An 18190-nucleotide genomic window follows, 5' to 3' on the forward strand; every position below is an offset into this window, starting at 1 on the left:
CTGACAGCTATCGGGATTTTTTTTTTTTTTGGCCAATTATTCAATTATTGTTTTAAGTTGAAATATAGTTGACACATAATATTCTTTTACTTTAAGGTGTGTAACACAGTGATTCAACAAGTATATACATTACAAAATGCTTACCACTGTAAGTGTAGTTACCTTTGTCACCATACAAATTATTACAGTATTAACTGACTATATTCTCAATGTTGTAGTTTTCATCACCGTGACTTTTCTTTTTCTGAGAGAGAGCGAACAAGCGAGAGAGCACACCCACATGCATGAATGCAAGCAGTGGGTTGGGGAGGAAGGGAGAAGAGGCAGATGGAGAATCTTAAGTAGGCTCCACGCCCAGCACAGCCTGACATAAGGCTTGATCTCACGACCCTGGGATCATGGCCTGAGCCGAAATCAAGAGTCAGACACTTAATGGACTAAGCCACCCAGGCGCCCCTGTATCTCTTAATCCTCTTCATTTATTTCACCTATCCTCTCACTCCCCTTTGGCAACTACCAATTTGTTCTCTGCATGCAGGAGTCTCTTTTTGCTTGTTTGTTCATGTTTTTTTTTTTAGATTCCACACGTAAGTGAAATCATATGGTATTTGTCTTTCTTTGACTTATTTCACTTAGCATAATATCCTCAAGGTCCATACATGTTGCTATGAATGGCAAGGTTTCTTTTTTTTTTTTTAATGTTCATTTATTTTTGAAGGAGAGAGAGAGGAGCATGAGTGGGAGAGGGGCAGAGAGAGAGGGAGACACAGAATCTGAAGCAGGCTCCAGGCTCCGAGCTGTCAGCACAGAGCCCACCACAGGGCTGCAACTCACAAACCGTGAGATCATGATCTGAGTCGAAGTTGGATGCCCAACTGAGCCACCCAGGTGCCCCAGTTTCATTCTTTTTTGTGCCTGAGTAATATTCCATTGTGTAATACCATATCTTCTCTACCCATTCATCTATTGATGGGCACTTAGGTTGCTTCCATATCTTGGCTACTGAAAATAATGTTGCAATAAACACAGGGGTGCATATGTCTTGTTTTCTTAGGATAAATACCAAGAATTGTAATTACTGAGTCATATGGTATTGCTATTTTTAATTTTTTTGAGAACCTCCATATTGTTTTCCATATGCTGCACCAATCTACAATCCGATCAAGAATGCACAAGGGTTCCCTATTCTCCACATCTTTGCCAACACTTCTTATTTCTTGCCTATTTGGTACTATCCATTATGACTGATGTGAGGTGAGATATCAAGACCTTGGGGGAAACCACCTTTTTCTTTTATTATAGTCAACATTTAAGTGCTCGTTCAAAAGCTGATTAACTTTGTAAATTACCAGATTTCTTACATTTCTCCATCACTCTTATTATTCTATCATCAGTTAGGTTAGCATTTGGAACAATTCAGCTCAAGGGGAAGTTAGTAACAATCACAGACTGAACTTACAAATTCCTTTTAAAATAAGGTATTTCAGGGGCGCCTGGATGGCTCAGTCAGTTGGGCGTCCGACTCCCGATTTTGTCTCAGGTCATGTTCTCACAGTTTGTGAGTTCAAGCCCCATGTTGGGCTCTGTGCTACCAGCACAGAGCCTGCTTGGAATTCTGTCTCTTGCTTTCTCTGCCCCTCCCCTACTTGCTATCTCTCTCTCAAAATAAATAAAAAATAAACGTAAGAAATACATATATAATAAAACTGAAATGAAATAATAAAATAAAATGAAATAAAATAAAATAAAATAAATAAAGGTGATTCCTGGGATATCTGGGTGGCTTAGTCAGTTGAGCATCCAACTCTTGACTTCAGCTCAGGTCATGATCTCACAGTCGTGAAATTGAGCCCCAAGTCAGGCTCTGTGCTCAATGCAAAACATGCTTGGGATGCTCTCCTTCTCTGCCCCTCCCATGCTCTCTCTCTCTAAAATAGTAATAATAGGGGCGCCTGGGTGGCGCAGTCGGTTAAGCGTCCGACTTCAGCCAGGTCACAATCTCGCGGTCCGTGAGTTCGAGCCCCGCGTCGGGCTCTGGGCTGATGGCTCGGAGCCTGGAGCCTGTTTCCGATTCTGTGTCTCCCTCTCTCTCTGCCCCTCCCCCGTTCATGCTCTGTCTCTCTCTGTCCCAAAAATAAATAAAAAATGTTGAAAAAAAAATTAAAAAAAAAAAAAGAAAAAAGAAAATAGTAATAATAAAAATAAATAAATAAAAATAAATAAAATAAAATAGTAATAAGATAAAATAAAAATATTTTTTAAAAATTTAAGGTGATTCGTGGGGTGCCTGGGTGGCTCAATCAGTTAAGTGTCCAGCTCTTGATTTCAGCTCAGGTCATGATCCAGGTCATGAGATCAAGGCCCATGTTGGGCTCTGTGCTAAGCATGGAGGCTGCTTAAGATATTCTCTCTCCCCCTCTCCCTCCCTCCCTCTCTCTCTCTCTCTGCCCCCCCGCCCCCTCCCCAATTCACACACACTCTCTCTAATTTTTAAAATAAATAATAAAATAAGGTGACTCCTTAGATTAATCTTTTTCCTTAAAAAAAAAAAAAAAAAAAAAAACCAAAAACCTATATAAAACAAACCAAACCAGGATCTTGACTTGTAGCAGAGTGTATGGGTGCTTTTCCAACTTGTGGTTTTCTATGTGGGAGAGTGAGGGGAGAGGACAGAAGAGAGAAGAAGGAGGAAGAGAGAGATAATAAACTGGCCCAAGATACCTACTAGTTTCAGTTTGAAAATCTCGGAAACCATCAAATATTGAACGTGCAGGCCGTCGTCTTTTAGGAGCTTTAGGGGAAAAAAATAGAATTGATACAGAAATTTAAACCTTAATTTTGAAACAACTCTAAAAACTTCCTTATCTGCACATCTTGCTTTAAAACACTCATAGATTTATAAAGGTGTCCTCTTCAAAAACTAAAATATTTTAAAACCTTTAAGTCATTCATATACAAAAACTCAACCATCTTCAGCCCAACCATTTTGTTTTACAAATAAGAAAATTAAGGCCCAGTTAAGAGACTTAACCAAACTTATGTAAAAGACAGGAAGAAAGAAGATTTTGAGGAGGACTCCCCCTGGTGATGAAGCTATATACGTGCTGCAAATATCTAATTTAGGTTAGCCTAAGGAAGCAGACTACCCTTTAGTTGACACTTAAGTACCTAACTTCTAATCCCTAATATTATATATTCTTAGCGAGTGGATTCACAGAATTATAAACACCAAAAACATTTTTAATTTTGGAAAAAGTTTTTTTTCCAGTTACACAATGGTTTAATGAGAGGAAAGTGAACAGAACCAAGGTCTTCTGATACTCAGTCTAGTGTCTATTACCCAATCCTTAAGTATTTTATAGATGAAGTTTAGAAAGCAATAATAAAAATGTTATCTTCCTATATGCATATGTTCAAATCATTTGCCAGATCATGTATGTGCATTACAATAAACCAGATCATTTATATATAGTAAACAAGGACACTTAACAATTCTTAAAATATGGGTAACAATTATTAAATTGGCTTATGGCATGCTTGGCCAGCATGTAAACAGAACAATGCTTTGCGTTAATAAATGATAAACTGAGCAGTAAGGTTAGATACAAAGTATAAAAGTCCTCCACCCATGTCAAAGCATCTTTCCCAAAAGTCTGTGTATGTCATTATATAATTCTTTCTAAGAGCAATGGAATAAAAAAGCAAAATGCAGAACCATATATTTTAAAAACTCATTTTTGTTTAAAGTATTATTTGTCTGTATATAATTTATGTACTTTTGTGTATTTATGTTAAAGAATCACAATATTATTTCTAGGAAAAGAGATGTGATTAAGAAAAGGAGAAAGAAACTTCCATGTTTTAGTTCTGTATTGGATTTTATTTATATTGAGTTTGTTTTAACCGAAAATTTTAAAATTTAAATACTGCAGTATTTTCTCCTCCCTTCAAGCAGCAAGGAATGTTACTCTTTTCAATCCTGGAACTATTTTTAATCAAGAGTTCCTATTTCAAATGTATGTTTCTGGCAAGAATAATATGGCCTGTCAAATAATGCCTTCTTAAAACTCATTATCAGATACTTTTTAACCATAAATTAAGAAAGTAAGGGTATCAAAGGATAAGGCATAGAATGGCTGCCTAAAAAGAGCATATTATGATTGGGGAGGTAGCATATAAAAGATAGTTTTCTTCTACTTTTAAAACTGCCAAAGGCAGGCCACCCAATATTCTACACTATTTCACACACACATACCCACTCTCTTCCCATTTTAGCCCTTTTCTATTAGGCACCTGATGTCTCCTACTTCCTCTTTTGCTAGCCTTGAACCCAACCCCTTTGATTTCTTGCGCTCATTATCTGCTCCTATTTGTTTCTTCCTCATTTATGCTAAGTCTAACCTAGAATCTGTCCCCAGAAAAAAAAATAAAAGGGGCGCCTGGGTGGCTCAGCCAGTTAAGTGTCAAATTCTTGGTTTCGGCTCAAGTCATGATCTCAATGTTACGAGATTGAGCCCTGCATTGGGCTCTGCACTGAACGTGGTGTCTAGTTACGATTCTCTCTCTCCTCCCCCTCCTGCCCTCTCCTCTGGTCACCCTCTCTCTAAAAAACAAAAACAAAACCCAAAAACCGAAGAACCTCTCCTCAGTCCACACACGACACACATCTAGTACTAGGATCATTATTATAGGCATACCTCAGAGATAATGTAAGTTTGGTTTCAGACTACCACAATAAAGCAAATATCATATTAAAACGAGTCAAATGAATTTTTGAGTTTCCCAGTACATACAAAATTTATGTTTACACTAAAGTGGACCATAGAATAATAAAGAATTGAATTGCAGGGCTCTTCTTATATGCGGATATTTTTCAACAAATACAGTAAAGTTTTTCTCTTATGATTTTTTAATAACATTTTTTCTCCAGCTTACTTTTTTGTTAAGAATACAGTATATGAGGGGCGCCTGGGTGGCGCAGTCGGTTAAGCGTCCGACTTCAGCCAGGTCACGATCTCGCGGTTCGTGAGTTCGAGCCCCGCGTCAGGCTCTGGGCTGATGGCTCGGAGCCTGGAGCCTGTTTCCGATTCTGTGTCTCCCTCTCTCTGCCCCTCCCCCGTTCATGCTCTGTCTCTCTCTGTCCCAGAAATAAACGTTGAAAAAAAAAAAGAATACAGTATATGATATATATAACATACAAAATATGTGTTAATCAACTGTTTATGTTATTGGTAAGGCTTCTGGTCAACCGCAGGCTATTAGTGAAGTTTTGGGGAGAATCAACAGTTATATGCATATTTTCAACTGCTTGGGAGTCTGCTCCCTTAACCCTCGAGCTGTTCAAGGAACAACTATATATTGTAGTCCATTACGTGTGCAATAGCACTATGTGTTTAAAAATGTACACATTAATTTAAAACATTTTTCTTGTTGGGGCACCTGGGTGACTCAGTCAGTTGGGTGTTCAACTCTTGATTTCAGCTCAGGTCACAGTCCCAGGGCCACGGGATCTAGCCCTACATTGGGCTCTGTGCTAGGCCTGGAGACTGCTTAGGATTCTCTCTCTTTCCCTCTGCCCCTCTACCCCAATGGCACCCTCTCTAAAATAAAATTTTTAAAAATGTATTGCTAAAAACTGTTAACCATTGTTGGAGCTTACAGCAAGTTGTAATTTTTTTTTGCTAGTGAAGGGTCTTGAATCTGTTGATGGCTGTGAGTGATTACAGTGGTTGCTGAAGTTGGGGTGGCTGTGGCAACTTCTTAAGATAATAAAAGTCTGCTGCATAAATTGACTCCTATTTTCACAAATGATTTCTCTGCAGCATACAATTTTGTTTGACAACATTTGAGATGAACTTCTTTCAAAATTGGGACTCAATCAAGGGGCGCCTGGCTGGCTCAGTCAGTGGAGTGTGCAACTCTTGATCCTGATTGAGGTTGTGCATTTGAACTCCACATTGGGTGCAGAGATTCTTTAAATAAATAAATAAATTTTTAAGAACTGGAGTCAATCCTCTCAAACCCTGCTACTGCTTTATCAACTAAGTTTATGTAATATCCTAAATCCTTTGTTATCATCTCAATAATCTTCACAGCATCTTCACCAGGAGTAGCTTCCATCTCAAGAAACCATTTCCTTTGCTTATCCCTAAGAAGCAACTCCTCATCCATTCAAGTTTTATCAAGAGATTGCAGCAATTCAGTTACATCTTCAGGCTCTACTTCTAATTCTAGTTCTCTTGCTATTTCTACCGCATCCGCAGTTACTTCCTCCACTCAAGTCTTGAAGTCCCAAAGTCATCCACGAGGGGTTGGAATTACTGCTTCCAAATTCTTGTTAATATTATTGTGGCCACTTTCTATGAATCATGAATGTTCTTAATGGCATCTAGAATGGTAAATCCTTCCTACGAGGTTTTCAATTTACATTGCCCAGATCTATCAGAAGAATCACTGTCTATGGCCTTATGGGATTCATTTTTTTAATAGTAAGACTTGAAAGTAAAAATCGCTCCTTAATCCATGGGCCGCAGAATGGATGTGTGTTAGCAAGCAAGAAGACAACATTAATCTTATTGGACATTACCATCAGAGCTCTTAGATGACCAGGTGTGTTGTCACTGAGCAGTCATATTTTGAAAAGAATCTTTTCTTCTGAGCAGGTCTCAACAGTGCGGTTAAATATTTGGTAAACCACGTTGCAAACAGATGTGCTGTCATCTAGGCTTTGTTGTTCCATTTACAGAGCTCAGGCAGAGCAGATTTAGCATAATGCTTAAGGGCCTTAGGATTTTCAGAATGGTAAAGGAGCACTGGTTTCAACAAGTCACCAGCTACAAAAGCCCCAAACAACAGAGCCAGACTCTCCTTTGGAGATCTGAAGCACTGACTTCTCCTCTCTAGCTATGGAAGCCCTAGATAGCATCTTCTTCCAACAGAAGGCTGTTTTGTCAACACTGAAAACCTGTTGCTTAGTGTAGCCACCTTCACTAATTATCCAAACTAGATCTTCTGGATAACTTGTTATAGCTTCAACATCAGCACTTGCTGTTTCCCTTTGCATTTTTATGTTATGGAGATGGGTTTTTCCCTTAAACGTCATGAACCAACCTCTGCTAGCTTCATATTTTTCTTCTGTAGCTTCTTCACCTCTCGGCCTTCATAGAACTGTAGAGTTAGGGCTTGCTCTGGATTACACTTTGGCTTAAGGGAATGTTGTAGCTTGTTTGATCTTTGATCCTGACACTAAAACTTTCTCCATATCAGCAATAAGTTATTTCCCTTTTGTATAATTTGTGTGTTCAATGGAGTAGCACTTCTCATTTCTTTCAAAATTTTTTCCATTGCAGGGTGCCTGGGTGGCTCACTTGGTTAAGGTTCTGACTCTTGATTTCAGCTCAGGTCATGATCTGTTTGTAAGTTTGAGCCCTGCATCTGGCTCTGAATTGACAGCGTGGAGCCTCTTGGGATTCTCTCTTGGGATTCTCTCTCTCCCTCTCTCTCTGCCCCCTGCCCCACCACCCCCCCCACACGCTCTCTCTCAAAAGAAATAAACAAACTTAAAAAAATTTTTTTTTTCCTTTCCATTCGCAACTAGGCTAATCGGAACAGGAGGCCTAGCTTTCGGCCTATCTCAGCTTTCAATATGCCTTCCTCACACAGCTTAATCATTTCTGACTTCTGATTTAAAGTAAGAGATATATGACTTTTCCTTTCACTTGAACACTTAGAGGACATTGTAGGGTTATTAATTGGCCTAATTCCAATATTGCTGTGTTTCAGGGAATAGAAAGGCCCAAGAAGAGGGAGAGACAAGGGAATGGCTGGTTGGTGAATCATTGTATCAACCAAGTCCACCAACTCATAAGGGTATGGTTTGTGGTGCCCCAAAACAATTACAATAGTACAAAGATCACCATGACAAATATAACAATGAAAATGTTTGAAATATTGCAAGAATTACCAATATATAACACAGACACACAAAGTGAGCAAATGCTATTGGTAAAATGGCACTGATAGACTTGTTCAACACAGGGTTACCACAAACCATTCATTTATTCAAAAAAAAAAAAAAGAAAAAAAAAAAGACAGTATCTGCAAAGCACAATAAAAAAGGCATGCCCATACTCCCACTTGCCTCTTCCATATGTGGTTTCCTGACTCTTCCAAACCATCTGCTATACAGCAAACATCAGTCCTTTGCATTCTCACTCTACTGCCCACATACCAGGAGTGCTGGTCACTGAGGTCAAAGAGGCTAAGCTATAAAAAGCTAATAAAAGATTCAAGAGGAGCTTCATTGAATAGGGGAGTGGGACAGGTAGAGAATAAATATTTAGTAAGAAGAGTGGCACTGCACACATTTCACAAATCCTTATTAATAACTGACTTAAGAGAAGATATCTGGATTTTCAGATCCACTTCTGCATTCTATCTGTTATTTTCAAAGTTCAAATAAATGAAAAAAAAATAAAATTCAACCTAACACAGATACATAGTTTTAAGGGGAGGAGTATTTTAATAGTGTTTTAAGATCATTGTGAATATTCTCCTTTGATACTCAACTAGTGGTAGCTTCTTAAAGGTTAGTTGCAGCATGGAATCTAAAATCTTATCAATGAACTTTTCATTATCTGTTCCAATAAAATCCACTGGTCTATGTGGTAAGCAGTCTCTAGGATGGCCTCCAATTTTCCCAATCTTCGATATTCATAACCTGTGTGTGAATATCTTGAATATGGGCAGGATGAAATAGAATGTGAAAGAGGTGACGTGATGGGAGGTCACTTCTAAGATTAGATTACAAAAAGATGGTGGCTTCTATAATGGGCTGCCTTTTATTGCTCTCTCATTTGCTCTGTGGTAAGGAACTGATGTCTCCAGCCAACCAACAGCCACATGAGTAAGCTTAGGAGATCCTCCTCTATTCAAGCTTTGAGATGATTATAGCTCTGGCTGACACCTTGATTACACCCTGTGAGAAAGTCTAACCAAAGACACCCAGCTAAGTCACTTTTGGATTCCTGGACCATAGAAACTGTGAGATAACAAATGTTTGTTGTTTCAGGAAGCTAAATTTTGGAGCAATTTGTTATACATCAATAGATAACTTTTATGCAATCCATCTTACTGACTGAATAGATCTTTTACCCATGCACAATTTTGTAATATGGTATACTGGTCATTTGAATATATTCGTCACAGCTCTTTCTGCCCATGGGTCCTGTCCCTGTGCTTTATTAAAACCATCCTTTTTGTACCAAAAAAAGAAAAAGAAAACATTTGTTTACTGAGTTATGCAAACATTCCAAACACCAAGCATTTCATTATACAATAATAATTTAAAAATCACCATCTGTTAGGGCCACCACTAATCTTATCAGAAAGCTTTTAAGTATTGGGAAGGTATCAAGCTCATAATTATGGATATCAACTTGCCAAAATCCTAATTTCTGCCTGAAAGCTCTTTTATTTTTTTTTTTTATATAACTGGTAACAAATAATGTCAGTTGTTTGTCTTAAAGCAGTAATAGGCTTTTATTCACATTCAAGAAAATGTCTGCCAAATGCCGAAGTCTAAATCACCATAGTTTGTCAGGAATTTTTCAAGTAAAAATAATGTTCCATGACAGAAGCAGCTAGTTTAGCTCACAACTCAAACAACTGTACAAGTGCTTTTCCTTAAAGTAATCACAGTACTTTTCAGTATGCAGAAGTGCTTTATGCATACCCTATTTCATAAAACAGAATGGTTTAAAAAATGTATACTTAGGGGTCAAGATTTAATGAAATTAATTTATACTGCTTCATCAAGCAGTACTGCTTTATTTATTATTAAATAAAATAGGAGTTCTTTTTAATTTTTATTGTGAGTATATAGCAGTGAAGACTTTACAGTTTGGTGCCACTGTCCTGTTTCAATTAAGATGTAGCAGTTTGATTCATCATTGCTTTTGAACCATCAGTCCAAATGTCAATAATGTAAAAAAGGCAAATAACTTATGAAAATAATTTTGACCTCACACACACCCAGACCACACCTGAAATCAATACTGTCATAAGAAGAAAACAGTACTCCAAAGACCTTTATCAAGTTAATATGGTCTAATATGAAAGTTAGGACTAACTTCCTAACTATATAGTCATTCTCATCCCCCTGTTTGCTGTGTATCAAACCTGAGGGAAAAGAAGGAAATGGTTCCAAATGGGAACTCTTTGGCCTCTCTACAATGGTAAAACAGCACAGAAATTTATTTCCTGTAGTCTACCCCACTCAGAAATCCTGCCTTATTCCTGGCAATAAAGAAACGATAAAGCTTCCAAGGGCATCACCCCCTCAATTCCAAAATCCATTCATAACATTTATATGAAAAAAATCATGAACAATATTTTATTACTTCTGGTATATTAACAGCACAATGACTGGCTGAATCAAAGTCCAGAAAGCCCATATTATACTTCAATATTCAGTTCTTACAGTTTTCTTCCTCCCATCTTTATTTCTGAATCTAGACAGTACATTCTGTTATTTCTTACTACAGTAAACTCCAAAGCTGCCAAGTCAAAGATTGCTTTAAAAAAAACTCCAACTAAGGTGTTTTTTCAAATCAAAACATATGGTTTATATCATTCTGTTCATCCTTTTCTTATTTATTTCTTCTCCTTTATGCTAGTTTACCTACAAAACTTTATATAGGTCTATTTCTCTGCATCACTGTTCTCAATATGTACAATATACATTTCTATGACTTTGCCTGCCCAGATTATAACTTTGTTTCCTATTTTTTAATATACCTATTAATGCCTGAAATATTTGGCATGCAAAAGGTAAGTGTTTATTAATCTAAAACTATAAATTTTCTTTAATTCTAATTAAATGTACCATTTTCTATAGTCTCTATATGCACCCAGATTGATATCACAATTTTCTGCATGGATAAGGTATTACTTTCTCCTTTCAAAACAGAAAAAGTGCTTCTGGAAATTAAGAAAGAGTAAAGATGGATATGGCAGTCAAGTAAGTGCCCCCCAAAACAAAAAATACTCGGAGTCTTTAAATGATAGATTTGTTCCATTACAAGGTAGTAGTTCTTTTTGCTAATTTTCCTCTTTTTGGCCTTCCACAACAAATATCAACTTTTTAATCTGGTTCTCTCCTTGGAGACAACTATGCAATTTTCCTGGAGGGAGTACAGAATTATAAGATAAGAATTGACTCTACACTTGAAGTAATAATCTCTGAGTAAGCCTTCATATCTTTTGATAGCTTTATTAAAACTCTAAAGATAACAACAGAGTCCAACAAAACTAAGGGAAAAAAGATGAACTTACCACCAAACAAAGGTTCTGGTTCCACCAATATTTCCTGTTTTTGAGGAATTGGGGCACGAACTTCTTCTCTATTAAAAGAAGTAGGAAAATATCAAAAGGAAAACTGTTTTCTGCTACATGTTCTCTCTATAACTATTGTGAATGCATTCAAATTAACAAGTAACATGAACATCAAACTTAGTGACTTTTAGGAACCATGGTGTTAAATGACTGCTAGATGGTTTCCATACAGAGGTCAACTAGAATAAAGTACCTGGCATAGATGGCTCAAATGATTTCTAAAAAAAGAGAACAAGGGTATCCGGGTGGCTCAGTCAGTTAAGTGTCTGACTCTTGATTTTGGCTCAGGTCACGATCTCACGATTTGTGAGTTTGAGCCCCGCATCGGGCTCTGTGCTGGCAGCGCAGGGCCTACTCGGGATTCTCTCTCTCCCTCTCTCTCTGCCCCCTCTCTCGGTCATGCGCCCTCTCTCTCTCCCTCCCCCCCCTCAAAAATAAATAATAAACTTAAAAAATAAATGTAAAAATAAAAAAGAAGAGAACAGAAAAAAAAAATTTTCCCCTTTCCTCCCAAGGTTTTTACCCTAGATTCTTTTCAGAAAAAAAAAAAGGGGAGTTTACCAAAAACAAAACAGAAAATCAGACAAAAAAATTAATGGAGGGGCACCTGGGTGGCTGAGTTGATTAAGCATACAACTCTTGATTTTAGCTCAGGTAATGATCTCATGGTTCATGACACCAAGCCCACACTGGGCTCTGCACTGACAGCACAGAGCCTGCTTGGGATTCTTTCTCCCCTCCTCTCTCTGCCCTTCCCCTGCCCAATTGAACACACATGCTCTCAAAATAAATAAACATTTTTTTTAAACTAATGGAAAAATATAGGCATAATAAAAGCAGTATTACATTACTACTGCATCAAACAATACATCACACAGATATATTAAAATAAGCTATATAAACAAGCAGTGAATTTTATGCTAGCTATAAAGATGGTTAACATAGGTATTACCTTGGATTATTTATTAAGTAGACTCCAATACATAGAGCACAGAAAAATTATTAATCTTTTAAAGGCCTATAAACTCTTCAACGTTTATCTCCAAAGAGTTTACTAATAACCTATCTCTTCCAGTAAAAACTACTCATTTAGAAATGGTGTATACTCCTTTAAATATATTTAACTATTTTATAGTTTAAACTCAATTTTTTTAAATTTTTTTTAATGTTTATTTATTCTTGACAGAGAGAGAGAGACAGAGAGAGACAGAGAGCCAGCATGAATGGGTGAAGGGCAGAGAGAGAGGGAGGCACAGAATCTGAAACAGGCTCTAGGCTCTGAGCTGTCAGCACAGAGCCCAACGCGGGGCTCGAACTGACAGTGAGATCGTGACCTGAGCCGAAGTCGGATGCTCAACTGACTGAGCCACCCAGGCGCCCCTAAACTCAAATATTAATCTCTACTTATTATTTTCACAGCAAGGAAAAGTGAATTCCCAATTTATTATTGTCCTGTTTACGATGTTAATTTAAGTTAGGCCTATGTTTTTCATTCAGGTGTTTCTAATAGAAGTAACTGAGCTTAAGGCCCTGCTTTTGATATCAAAGAACTGGAACTCTAAAACATACTTTATGAAATAAACTATGAATACTCATTTGTCAACAAAAACATCCAACAACAACAAAAAGAACAACTGGCTGGACAAATACAATAAGCCAAATGAGGGGCGCCTGGGTGGCGCAGTCGGTTAAGCATCCGACTTCAGCCAGGTCACGATCTCGCGGTCCGTGAGTTCGAGCCCCGCGTCAGGCTCTGGGCTGATGGCTCGGAGCCTGGAGCCTGTTTCCGATTCTGTGTCTCCCTCTCTCTCTGCCCCTCCCCCGTTCATGCTCTGTTTCTCTCTGTCCCAAAAATAAATAAACGTTGAAAAAAAAAAATTAAAAAAAAAAACAAACAAACAAACAATAAGCCAAATGATGGATAAAGGGCAATTCAAAATTATGTTACGTGTATCAGTCACTGCTCACACAAAAAATTTAAATCATCTGAAGTAATAGACAATGCATCTATAAGAGGAAGAGGAAGTTCTATTAACCCTCTTTCGTCAAAGAGAATTAATCTATTATCTTAAGAAAATTAAGAATTTAGAAGACCTCTTTTACCTAAATAAATCTTTCCATGATTGCTATCATTTCACAGCATAAATAAAATTATCTCAATCTAAGAGAGAAAACAATTAATTACTCAGAAAACAAACCTTAAATCTGATGAAATACATCAATTAGGGGATGGATTAAGTAGTAGTCCCTATACAAGAAAACTTGGTTACTACATGTTTGAGGGTATCTGTTCCAAGATTGTTAGCTACCTAACAAAATGAAAGAATGGAACAGAAAAAGGTAAACTGTAAAGAGTGAAAATTATAGTTTAGGAATTAGAAGCCATTATCAAGTGTTAATCAATTATCAATACAAATAATCTAAGTCAAATTATAATGTAATTCAGTAGGAAAAGACATTCATCTATCAAAACTAGTTTTATTTTTATTTTTAATTAATAAATTAATTTTTTTTAGGTAGGCTCCATGCCCACTGTGGGGCTTGAACTCATGGCCTTGAGATCAAGAGCTGCATGCTCTATTGACTGAGCCAGCCAAGTGCCCCATATCAAAACTATTTTTAAACACATTTAAGAAAACATGTTTTGTATAATGAGAAGTTATATTCCCCCAAATGAGCTGTGAATACCTGTTACTCAAGTTTCTGTAAACTAATCATGTTTTCATATTGATTTCCATGAAAAATTTGAGCTATGTTGGGGGAGAATGGGATATCAACATCTGAAATTCATGGCCAACACTGCTAGGAAAAAACTTTATTAAGTATTAATAATGATCCCTAAAGTTCACTCTTCATGTGGAAACAATTATTACTCTAGAATCTGGAGCTAGAGGCAACTCTGTCTTGAATGTTATTTAGATTTTTAAATCTATCTCTAATTTAAAAATAATATCCATCCATGTCTTTAGTCTATTCCCTTGGGAATTCCCTCTAGGAATCCCTAGAGAACTCCTCTTGTCTAGTATCTCATGTTGCAAACACCAAGAGTTACAAAAGAAATCTAAGTATTAAAGTCTTATTTAAGGATCTGCATAATTTTGTTTCAAAAATCAATGGTTTTCCTTGAGTAGCATTCATCCCTAGTATCTTCCAAAGACTTGGAATTTTGCCTATAAGGTATTCATTTCAAATGCTCATTGGTATCAAATGTAAAGGGCAAAAAACATCCAAATCTGTTCACCATTGATTCTCAGTCTCTACAGACTACAGTTCCATATGTTAAAGGTGCTTCTAATTTGGGGCTCCTGGGTGGCTCAGTCGGTTAAGCGTCTGACTTCGACTCAGGTCACGATCTCGCGGTGCATGAGTTCAAGCCCCGCGTCACGCTCTGGGCTGATGGCTCGGAGCCTGGAGCCTGCTTCCGATTCTGTGTCTCCCTCTCTCTCTGCCCCTCCCCCGTTCATGCTCTGTCTCTGTCTCAAAAATAAATAAACGTTAAAAAAAAAAAAAAGGTGCTTCTAATGATTAACTACATGTAACTATCTTTAAGGTATAAAGGATTGTAATTATTTTTCAAAAAATTTTCATGGCAATGCAAAACTCTCCTGGAACAATGTAATAAGTAAATGTAGAATTGGGAAATCTGAGCTGTAGTGGGCTTTAGTACCATCCATATCTGCGAAGTAATTACTGTGTAGCTTAGGAAATTGGCTATGCCTCTGCTTTCTCATCTGTAAAATGTGGATAATAATGTCATCCTATAGGGTTCTTTTGAAGATTATGGGGGTGCCTGGGTGGCTCAGCTGGTTGAGCGTCCAACTTCGGCTCAGGTCATCATCCCGCGGTCTGTGGGTTTGGGCCCCGCATCAGGCTCTGTACTGAGAGCTCAGATCCTGGAGCCTGCTTCAGATTCTGTGTCTGCCTCTCTCTCTGCCCCTCCCCCACTCACGCTCTGTCTCTGTCTCTCAAAGTTGAATAAATGTTAAAAAAATAATAATAAAATAAATAAATAATGACATCCTATAGGGTTATTTTGAAGATTAAATAATAGACATGACTGTGCTCTAGAGAATTTAAGGTATATAAGTATAAAAATTTCCACATGACACTTTTTCAGATGCTTTCAACTTTAATTTTTTCAAAACCACAGAATTAACCTAACTGATAAAAATGCAACTGCGCAATTTAGGCAAGGGGTAGCTCCTAACAATAAATAATAAATTCATACTCTGTGTGAGGTCTGACTGTGGAGACACTTGCTGAACTGGTACTGGGCTCTTCAGCAATTCCTCCACCATCCAAAAACATAGTAACTGCCATCTCCAGATTATTGTTGCAGGCTTCGAGCATATGTTTCCCTACACTTTCACTTGCACCTGAAATAGCAAAAAGAGAGGGAAAAAGTTAAAAAAAGAAAGACACCTTCTTATTATATTCAGTTCATGTTAGAATACAGAATTCCCAAGCAAACTAACAGTACTTTTTCCCTTTTAGAATGAATGACTTAAAAAAACACAAATAAACAAAAAAACCCACCTTGTTTACTTCTACAATGTTGGCTGATTAGTAAATATACAAAGCTAGAAAAGAAACTAACAGCATTAAAATAGTGGTCTTCCTTTACAATAAAACCACACTAAATAAAGCATGTCTTTAAATGGACCAACTACATATTTATTAATAAACTGAAAAAAAAAAGAAAGAAAAATGAAAGACTACATTCTAGAAAATGAGAAATATTTTGTTAGGACGCATTTCAGTCAGTTAGCATTTCTGTTTCCATTAAAAAGAAAACATTTTTTTAGTAACAACGGAGAGAAGTGAGATGGGACATTTTTGTCAATAATATAACCAAGTCAAAATCTGGTAAGAAATGTCAATCTTCATCATTTAAAACTGGCCCTATCACACATTTATTTATTGGTAAAAGTAAAGCCAGCATAGTCTCTTAGATGCGATATAAACTGGTAAAGCCCTTTACAAAAATTTTTACACAATTTTACAACATGTATCAAAAAGTACTCCTTCCTTTTTGACCCAGTAATTTGGGCTTTCTAGTAAAAAAAATACCCATTCTTTTATTTATTCCACATCAAATACTACATGTATAAACACATCCATATACATGTCTAGTATTGTTTCAGTATTGAAAACTTGGAAACACAAATATACAATAGTACTAGAGTCTAAATTGTAGAATTTATTTGCTGGAACATTTCGTGACCATTAAAAAGCATCTCAGGGGGTAACTAGGTTTCTCAGTTGGTTAAGCATCTGACTCTTGATTTAGGCTCAGGTCCTTATCTCACAGTTCATGAGATCAAGCCCTGCATTGTGCTGTGGGCTGACAGCATGTTGCCTGCTTAGGATTCTCCCTCTCTGTCTCTGCACCTCCTCTGTTCTCTCTCTCAAATTAAAAAAAAACATTAAAAAAAAAAAAAAAGGCATCTCACGTTTTCCATCTGGGATGACTTTCCTTCTACCAGAATCATGTCCCTTATAATTTCCTTCTGGGGGCTGTGTATGTGTGTGTTGGGTCTGAAAACATCTTTATTTTGCTGTCATTCCTAAAAGACAGTTCTATTTGGATATTCTATTTTCAGGCTGATAGCTATTTTCTCTCAGTAAAGACAGCATTCCAATGTCCTCCGGCTTCTGTTGTTGCTGCTGGGAAATCAGTTGCTAGACCAGAGAAAATCATTTTTATGGCAATCTGTTGTTCCTCTCTAGTTGCTTTTAAGATTTTTTTTCTGTCTTTGGTTTTCTGCAGTTTCATTCTGGTCTGTCATGGCTGATTTTGTTTTTCTCCTTGGGATTCACTGCACTTCTACCATGTAAGGAATGTTATCTTTGATCAATTCTGAAAAATTCTCAGCTATTTCTATTTAACAATTACCATACTCCTTCATTCACACTTACTTCTTTCTGAAACTCCAATAAGATATATGTTAGAACTCTTCACTCTATGGTGTGTGAGTCTGGTTTTTGTTTTTTTTTTTTAAATTTCAGTTACTTTTTTATAATTAGAGTTCTGTTTTTGTTTTTTTCCTAATATGCCTTACCATGTTTCAGAGACCCTTCATATTCACATTTCAATCTTTTTATTTCTTCAAACATATTGATCAAACTTATTGGAATTACTAAGAAAAAACAAACTTTCTGCAGTCTATAGAGGTCATCATCTCATTTTGGCTGGTTCTTGTTTGTTTCTGGTGGTTCTTGTCTTGTGCCATGGTTTTTGAGCATTCTGTGGTTTTTTTCCCTGTGATCTCTTGTGCCTTGGATTTTTAAAGTAGTAGTTGAAGATAAATTCCTCCTAAGAGGATGTGATTTGATAGTGAGTTTTTTTGTTTTGTTTTGTTTTTTTATTGTCAAGTTAGCTAACACACAGTGTAGTCTTGGCTTCAGAAGTAGAGTCCCATGATTCATCACTTACATACACACCCAATGCTCATCCCAACAAGTGCGCTCCTCAATGCCCATCACTCATTTTCCCCACCCCCATCAACCCTCAGTTTGTTCTCTATATTTAAGAGCCTCTTAAGGTTTGCTTCCCTCTCTATATCTTATTTTTCCTTCCCTTCCTCTATAGTCATCTGTTAAGTTTCTCAAATTCCACATGTGAGTGAAATCATGTAACTTTCTCCGACCGACTGACTTATTTCACTTAGTGTAATACTCTCCAGTTTCATCCACGTTGCTACAAATGGCAAGATTTCATTCTTTTTCATTGCTGAGTAATATTCCATGGTGTGTGTGTGTGTGTGTGTGTGTGTGTGTGTGTGTGTGTGTGTGT

General features: G+C 37.0%; 1 protein-coding gene across 2 annotated transcripts in view; it reads right to left on the minus strand.

Annotated features, from left to right (window-relative positions):
* The window catches only part of UBXN7 (UBX domain protein 7), a 59394-nt gene that overhangs the window by 23817 nt on the left and 17387 nt on the right, over positions 1-18190 (minus strand). The window contains exons 2-4 of one of the 2 annotated variants that reach the window (XM_040484854.1): positions 15623-15770; positions 11335-11402; positions 2726-2791 (exon numbers count right to left, since the gene is read on the minus strand). In XM_040484854.1, coding sequence (XP_040340788.1) covers positions 2726-2791; positions 11335-11402; positions 15623-15770 — 282 coding nt within the window. Of the gene's footprint in view, positions 1-2725; positions 2792-8140; positions 8483-11334; positions 11403-15622; positions 15771-18190 lie in introns of those variants that run through there. The other variant, XM_040484855.1, reaches the window with a different exon arrangement.

Source organism: Herpailurus yagouaroundi, unplaced genomic scaffold (genome assembly GCF_014898765.1).
Source record: "Herpailurus yagouaroundi ecotype Mexico unplaced genomic scaffold, PumYag 162, whole genome shotgun sequence".
In the NCBI taxonomy this organism is placed as follows: domain Eukaryota; kingdom Metazoa; phylum Chordata; class Mammalia; order Carnivora; family Felidae; genus Herpailurus; species Herpailurus yagouaroundi.